At 28.6% G+C, this 7,662-nt stretch overlaps 2 protein-coding genes across 2 annotated transcripts; both read left to right on the top strand.

The window, feature by feature from the left end:
• The first annotated feature begins 677 nt into the window (after nucleotides 1-677).
• LOC108558582 (general odorant-binding protein lush-like) lies at nucleotides 678-2,253 on the top strand. Its single transcript, XM_017915543.1, has 7 exons — nucleotides 678-744; nucleotides 1,239-1,314; nucleotides 1,376-1,431; nucleotides 1,497-1,532; nucleotides 1,638-1,749; nucleotides 1,919-1,989; nucleotides 2,048-2,253. The coding sequence occupies exons 1-7, from the start codon at nucleotides 688-690 to the stop codon at nucleotides 2,063-2,065; spliced, it is 426 nt and encodes a 141-aa protein (XP_017771032.1). The 5' UTR covers nucleotides 678-687; the 3' UTR covers nucleotides 2,066-2,253.
• Nucleotides 2,254-4,146: 1,893 nt separating this feature from the next.
• On the top strand, nucleotides 4,147-5,497 carry LOC108558583 (general odorant-binding protein 72-like). Its single transcript, XM_017915544.1, has 7 exons — nucleotides 4,147-4,200; nucleotides 4,264-4,339; nucleotides 4,483-4,535; nucleotides 4,633-4,668; nucleotides 5,072-5,186; nucleotides 5,276-5,343; nucleotides 5,405-5,497. Exons 2-7 carry the CDS (start codon nucleotides 4,264-4,266, stop codon nucleotides 5,420-5,422), a joined length of 366 nt encoding a protein of 121 aa, XP_017771033.1. The 5' UTR covers nucleotides 4,147-4,200; the 3' UTR covers nucleotides 5,423-5,497.
• The last annotated feature ends 2,165 nt before the right edge of the window (nucleotides 5,498-7,662 follow it).

The raw sequence follows: 7,662 nt of genomic DNA, 5'->3' as shown, positions 1-7,662 counted from the left end.
CTCACTCACCATAATACATCTTCATATATGTAAACTAAAAGATTAATGTTTTCAAATTTTGATGTTCGAACATTTTCCTCAAACATCGCTACACAGTTTGAAAATACTTGAACCATTGAATAAGAAATAATAACGTTTTTTGTCATTGATTTCCTCGCGTCGTGAGTAAACAAATTATGCAAAACATGAATAGGATTTCCTCGAGAAACCAATCATTTTTTTCTCTGTAAATGATACACATAAAAACGCTGCAAGGAACGAAATAATAGAGCCGTAAACACCTACAAAACTCATCGGAAATCGGTTTTAATTCATAACAATTTGCAGCCTTGGGAGTTGCGTGTAAATCAGGCGCGCAAATGAGGATCACTTTGTGCACATATTAAAAAAAAAGAAGCAGATTGCATACGAAAAGACCGGCAATTTTCTTGTCCTTGCCCGATGATTACTGTCTTTTTCCCAAGTCTGTCTCGTGCAGCTCTCAATTTTTGTTTTTCTTTCATATTTTTTTTTTGTTAAAAATCATATGGGCAGGAAGGAAATGGGAGAGAAATGTAGACACATTACCGGTAATGAACGTCTAATAACTGGCAACTAAGTAATGCGAAAATTAAACAACAATAAGACCGCAACTGAGAGATATAAAGACCGAAAAGTGGACGATCAACGATCATTTTTACGGTCAAGATGAAGCGGTTAACTCTTGGTTTAATACTTCTCATCACCATCAACTGCTGCTTTTCGGTATTATAAACAACTGTATTTATCTTAATTTATATAAAATTAACAATAATTCACTGATTTCATTTATTATTATGAAAAAAATTGATATTTTCATACTTTTTTTTGTAACTTCTTCGTTGTTATACAAATTATAAAATGTTTGTATTCATCATCAACTGCTGCTTTTCGGTATTATAAATAAATGTATTTATCTTAATTTATATAAAATTAACAACAATTCACTGATTTCATTTATTATTATGAAAAAAATTGATAATTTTATACTTTTTTTGTAACTTCTTCGTTGTTATACAAATTATAAAATGTTTGTATTCATCATCAACTTCTGCTTTTCGGTATTATAAACAACTGTATTTATCTTCATTTATAAAAAATAAGAAATATTAACAAAATTTCATTGATTTCATTCATTATTATGAAAAAAAATTGATAATTTTTTGTTACTTCTTCGTTGTTATACAAATTATAACATTTTTGTATGTATTTTTTTATAGTTAACCGAAAAGCAGATGAAATCAGCTGCGAAATTAGTGAGGAATTCTTGTATACCCAAATCCAAAGTAACCGAAGGTAAAAATTATTGTTTTTTTTTACAAATATTAACATTTAATAATGTCTTGGTTATTTTTAGCACAAGTGATGAAATTACATGCAGGCGATTGGGCCGACGAATCTAATCCAATTAAGGTAAACACTCTCCATTTCACAATTAATTTCATAAAAAAATATAAATTTTTATGAATTTGTTTCAGTGTTACATGAATTGCGCTCTGTCTATGCTGAAAGTCGTAAGTTACTGTTTTTTAAATCTCTCTTTTTTTTTATAAATTTATCTTGAATTATATCAAAAAAAAATAATTTTCTTTATCTCTTTTATTACATTTTGATTATAGTGCAAGAAAAACGGTGAATTCGATCTTGAGGCGGCATTGAAACAAGTGCCAACTTTACCCGAATCGAGGCAAGAACCTACAGCTTCTTCCATGAAGAAATGCGGAGAGGAAGGTAAATCTTAGAACGTTATAATTTCATTAAACTATAATTTTTTTTCGAAATTTATACTTTAATTGTGAAAATGTTCTTTTTTTAGTTAAATACAAACTTTCCAATAAGTTCAATCAAAAATTACCTAATTTACAGGTTTCTTTTTTCAATTGTTAATTGTTTTTTTCAGTTCAAGCCAACGACGATAAATGCGATTCTTCTTGGCGATTCGCTAAATGCTTATACTTCGATAATCCTGAGGTAAACATTGATTAAATTACATATTAAACATAAAATGAGGAAAAAACTTTAATTTCAGAACTATTTTCTGCCTTAAAACTGGACTTCGACCAAATTCGACCACTTTCCAATACGACTTCAAGCATTCATTTGTGATGATTTCTTCTGCATTTTTTTCTATGTTATATAATTATGTGTTTATTTTAAAACGTTGCTGATATCATTAGTATTAAGTCTTCCAAATGCTGTTGTTTCTGCTGCTTTTTTTTACATATCGTTGCTAATTATCACTTATTTTATTTATAATATTACAATCGTTCTGTATTAAATAAATTAGAATAAAGTATAGAAAATAAATTCTGAAAATTACCGAAATTTTCATAAAGATGTTTATTATAGGCGAGTTTTCAGTTTTCCCAATTTTTCTTCAGTTTTTAGTGACAACCTCATTTGCTAATTATATCATCTTATACTAAAATTAAAGCTGAAAGCCTCATCTTTCCAACGAATCTATTTGCAACAGTCTGTTACTATGAGTTCATCTGCTATGAGATGTTAAAAGTATTGTTGCAAAAAAAAGCATCTTCATATTTTCATTGATTTCAGGATAACCACGCAGGATAATTATATAATTCAACAAGAATCGTAAACTTTAGACCGTTATCTATTAAGTGAGATCACTGAAAGAGTTATAGCATCGATATTATAGGCAACGAGTTTTCAGTTTTCCCAGTTTTTCTTGACAGTTTTCAGTTTTTAGTGACAATCTCATTTGCTAATTATATCATGTTATACTAAAATTAATGCTGAAAGTCTCATCTTTCCAATTAACCTATTTCCAACATTCTGTTACCATCCGTTCGTCTGCAATGAGATGTTAAAAGTATTGTTGCTAAAAAAAACATCTTCAGCTTTTCATTGATTTCAGGATAACCACGCAGGATAATTACATAATTCAATAATAATCGTAAACTGGAGAACGTTATCGTTTGAATGAGATCACTGAAAGATTTCTAGCATCGATATTTGAAAAATCCTGAAACTTACATCCTGAAATGACATTTTTTGACTTTCCTCGTTTTCAAAAAGATGTTTACTATAGGCAAGCAAATATACACTGCTGTATATTTGGTTGCAGATATGAGAGTTTTCATTCGCAATAAGTGTTTCTTCTTCATACATTTTCTTGCATAACTCAATAACCGCTTAAGCTAATAAGATCATCCAATACTCAAATTAAAGCTGAAAATCTCACTTTTCCAACGAGTCCAGTGGCATGAGTATTCAATGGGAGCTGTTTAAGTGACGTTGATGAAAATGCAACGTCTTCACGTGTTTATTTTTTCAGGATAACCACGCAGGATAATTACGTAATTCGACAGGAATCATACTAACTAGACTGCCACCTTTCGAATGAGCCATCTGAAATGATTCTAGCATTTAATTTCGGAGTGTCTGAGAATTACCCAAAATTTTGTCCAATTGCCAATGGGATTTTGTTAAAATTGCAGTTTGATAGAAAAAAAAAAACGATTTTCGTTAATAACTCAAAAACTATTAATTTTTTAAGATTTGATTGCATAATCAGGTGCAGAAAAGCGTTGCGTTACGTTGCAATCTGACGGGTTTTCAGTTTTCCCAATTTGTCTTCAGTTTTTAGTAAATTACTCGACAACCTCATTTGCTAATTACATAATCTTATACTCAAATTTAAGCTGAAAGTGTCACCTTTCCAACGAACCCACTGTCAGTCTTATGTTGTTATATGTTCTTTTAGTACGTTTTTCCAAAATTGTTGTTGCTGAAAAGGAACATCTTCACTTTTTCATTAATTTCAGGATATTAAATATTTACTAAAGAGAAAAAAACGATAATTTCAATTCAAATCACTTGTTTCCTTATGAATATTAATTATGATTGTGTTTTGCATTTGATTGTGTAATTTTAATTTCATAGAATTGATACATTCATAACTAAAAAGTGGTGCATTATCTACACATAAGTATCAATTAAAAATGGATTTGCCGGTGAAATTAATTCGCAAATTAATAGAATTAGCTTTCCTTGAGATGCAATTAAACTTATCACGATCCAAGTATAAAAATATCTGACTCAGAAAACACCAAATTCATTTCTATTTGATTGTCTTTTCCTTGTTGTCATATAAAAATGAAGTTCCTATTATTACTTGTGGTCGTTACGTTCATTTGGGTGCAGATTAGTGAGTGCGCGGTAAGAATTCTGAAGAATACAGAAATTCGAGGATTAATCTCTATTTTTTTTGCACGAGTTTAGATGTCCGAAGCTCAGCTCAAATCCACAGGAAAGTTGGCACGGAAGAATTGTCAACCGAAGAGCAAAGCTACAGACGGTAAGACAACTTTATCATTCAAGTCACTTAACTTTGACAAGTTGTCAAATGTCAAATTCATGAAACGCCATCTATTGTTTCATTATAAATAAAACACTACAATTGTCTAATTGAATTTTTATGGTAAATGTTACATGAAACAGCTCAACTCAATGATCTGCAGGTGGGAAAATGGGATGACGCACCTGAAACCAAAGTAAGTTATTCAATATCACTGAAAAACAATAATCAATTTACGAAATTTGGTTATACAATTAAATAATGTCAATGTTGTATCCTTTTGTTGTTTTTAGTGCTACGCCTACTGCTTAATGAACATGTACAAAATAGTAAGTTTTAATTATATAATAAATTGATTTAATGAACATCGGATTATTCAATGTAACAGCAACATCTGGCGTTTAAATTGAAAATTATATCTAACGTCAAAATTGTTAAATGTCAAATTTGTACAAAACCGGATTACGTAACTGGAACTAATATAAAAAGACATCTACTGTTATATTTCTGAACTATTTTAAACCCGAAAGTTACCGGATCATGTCTGTTATGAACAATACACGAAATTGTAACAAACGAGAGTTAAGATTCATTGAAATCTTTGCTGATGAATCTCGTCAAGTAAATAGTGAATATTTTGTTTTATGTATAATTAGGTAATTAACACTAGTCAATGAAAAATTGAGTATTATCAAAAGTTTCTTAACATTTTGTTATGTAATTTTTTCTTAGGTGGACAAGACTACTGGTAAATTCAATGAAGAGACGGCCTATAATCTATTGGACATGTTACCTACCGCACGTGTAGCACCTATTAAAGAAAGTATAAGCAGATGCAAAGGACAAGGTGACAATAAATATATATATTTTTTTATAATGAATTTTGCAAAGGAATCTTTGTCTTTGTTAAATTGTTGTTGTTTTTTTTATTTTAAGACGGCGGTGATGACAAATGCAATTCTGCTTACCAAGTGTTAAAATGCATCTACTTCGACAATCCTTCGGTAAAATTAAGAAATTACTAGTTATTTTTTTTTAAATACTTAACAATGATTTATGTTTCAGAACTACTTCGCACCATAAGAATGATTAGTTGATTCCAGAAACACCGCGTATCCAATCTATGATGACTAAATTTATGAATTTGCAATAAAATTGTTAAGCACTAATAACTCATCAATTGTTAATTGCCTTATTTATCCTTAGAATACGTGTAAAAAGGTCCCACGTTGAGCGCCATTTTTTTTTGTAATTGTAATTCATTAAAAAAGAAATATTTTAATTACAAAAAAAAACACAATTATAAGTAATTTGATAAGAAAAGTACGTTAGAAAGATGTTGGTGTATGTTTAGTTGCATACGAATTTCAAAACTTCATCTGTTTATTGCTTACGTATAACTAAGATTAAGTACGTATACATATAAAACAATGTTAACTTCTTAAATTAAGCACATAAAGATGAATTAAAGAAGGCGACGACTATATTTATTACAAGTTGTCAAATGTCATTCGTAAAACGCCATCTGTTATCTTATTATAAATAAAACACTAGGATTTTCTAATTCATTTTAGTGTCAAATGTTACATAAAACAGCTGAAATCAATGATCTGCAGGTGGAAAAATGAGATTACGCAGCTGAAACTAAATTAAGTTATTCAATATTTCGTAAAAACAATATCAAAAAATAAAATTTGGTTATCAATTATATAATTCTTTTCTTTTTAGTGCTATGCTTACTTCTTAACGAACATGTACAAAATAATAAGATTGAATTATAATAATTGATTTAACGTCAAAATTTGTTAAACATCAAATTAATTTCTACAAAATTGGATTATCTAACTAGAGCCAATTCAAATTATTTAGATAGATTTGAGAGAAGACGGTTAAATACCATGGATGGATTTATTGTAATATTAATAAGTATAAAAAGAAATTGAATACTTTCAAGACATCTATTGTTAAATTTATGAACTATTTCAAAATATAAAGTTACCGGATCATGTCTGTTATGAACTATACACAAAATTATAACAAACAAGAGTTAAGATTCATTGAATTCTTTGCTGATGAATCCCGTCAAGTAATTATATTAAAAAAAAGATGCTATTATAATGAATTTAAGAATTATGTTATTATCAAGATTTTTCTAAACTTCTTAAGATTTTCTTATTTTATTCATTTTTTTTAATAAATAATTTTATATAAAGGGTGTCCCAAAATTAACGAAAGTTTTTAGTCTTCAAATTCTGATTTTTTTGGGGTTGCCAACCAGTCAACATTTGTTAAACATCAAATTAATTTCTACAAAATTAGATTATCTAACTGAAACCAATTCAAATAATTTAGATAGATTCGAGAGAAGACGGTTAAATACCAAGGATAGATTTATTGTAATATTAATAAGTATAAAAAGAAATTGAATATTTTCAAGACATCTATTGTTAAATTTATGAACTATTTCAAAATCTAAAGTTACCGGATCATGTCTGTTATGAACTATACACAAAATTATAACAAACAAGAGTTAAGATTCATTGAATTCTTTGCTGATGAATCCCGTCAAGTAATTATATTAAAAAAAAGATGTTATTATAATGAATTTAAGAATTATGTAATTATCAAGATTTTTCTAAACTTCTTAAGATTTTCTTATTTTATTCGTTTTTTTAATAAATAATTTTATATAAAGGGTGTCTCAAAATTAACGAAAGATTTGAATTAAATAGAAACCACAGTTTTTAGTCTTCGGATTGTGATATTTTGGGGTTGCCAACAGTTTACTACACAAATGGCGGCAAATTCAAATCTTGCGTTAATTTCGGGACACCCTTTATTAGGTGGACAAGACTTTTGGTAAATTCAAAGAAGAAACGGGCTTTAATCTATTGGACATGTTACCTACCCCCTGCAGTTTCTAAAATGTATATAAAAAAAGGTCCCACGTTGGGCGCCAATTTTTTTTTCTAATTCACTAACTAAAGAAATATTTTTATTAGATAGAAACATAATTATGAGTAAAATATAATGATACTAAAATTGAGAACTTTGATAAGAAAAGTACGTTGGAAAGATGCTGGTGTATGTTTAGTTGCATAACGAAGGGGTCCCACGTTGTGCGCCAATTTATTTTAATTCATTACAAAAAAAATATTTTCATTACAAAAAAAACACAATTATAATTGAATGTAATAATACTAAAATTGAGAACTTTGATAAGAAAAGTACGTTGGATAGATGTTGGTGTATGTTTAGTTGCATAACAAACGAATTTCAAAAGTTCATCCGTTTATTGCTTACGTACAACTAAGATTAAGTGC

The sequence above is a fragment of the Nicrophorus vespilloides genome, unplaced genomic scaffold (genome assembly GCF_001412225.1).
Source record: "Nicrophorus vespilloides isolate i.1.1-1 unplaced genomic scaffold, Nicve_v1.0, whole genome shotgun sequence".
Taxonomy (NCBI): Eukaryota; Metazoa; Arthropoda; class Insecta; order Coleoptera; family Silphidae; genus Nicrophorus; species Nicrophorus vespilloides.
Note: the sequence above shows the minus strand (reverse complement) of the source record. Positions and strands in the feature narration are given on the sequence as shown.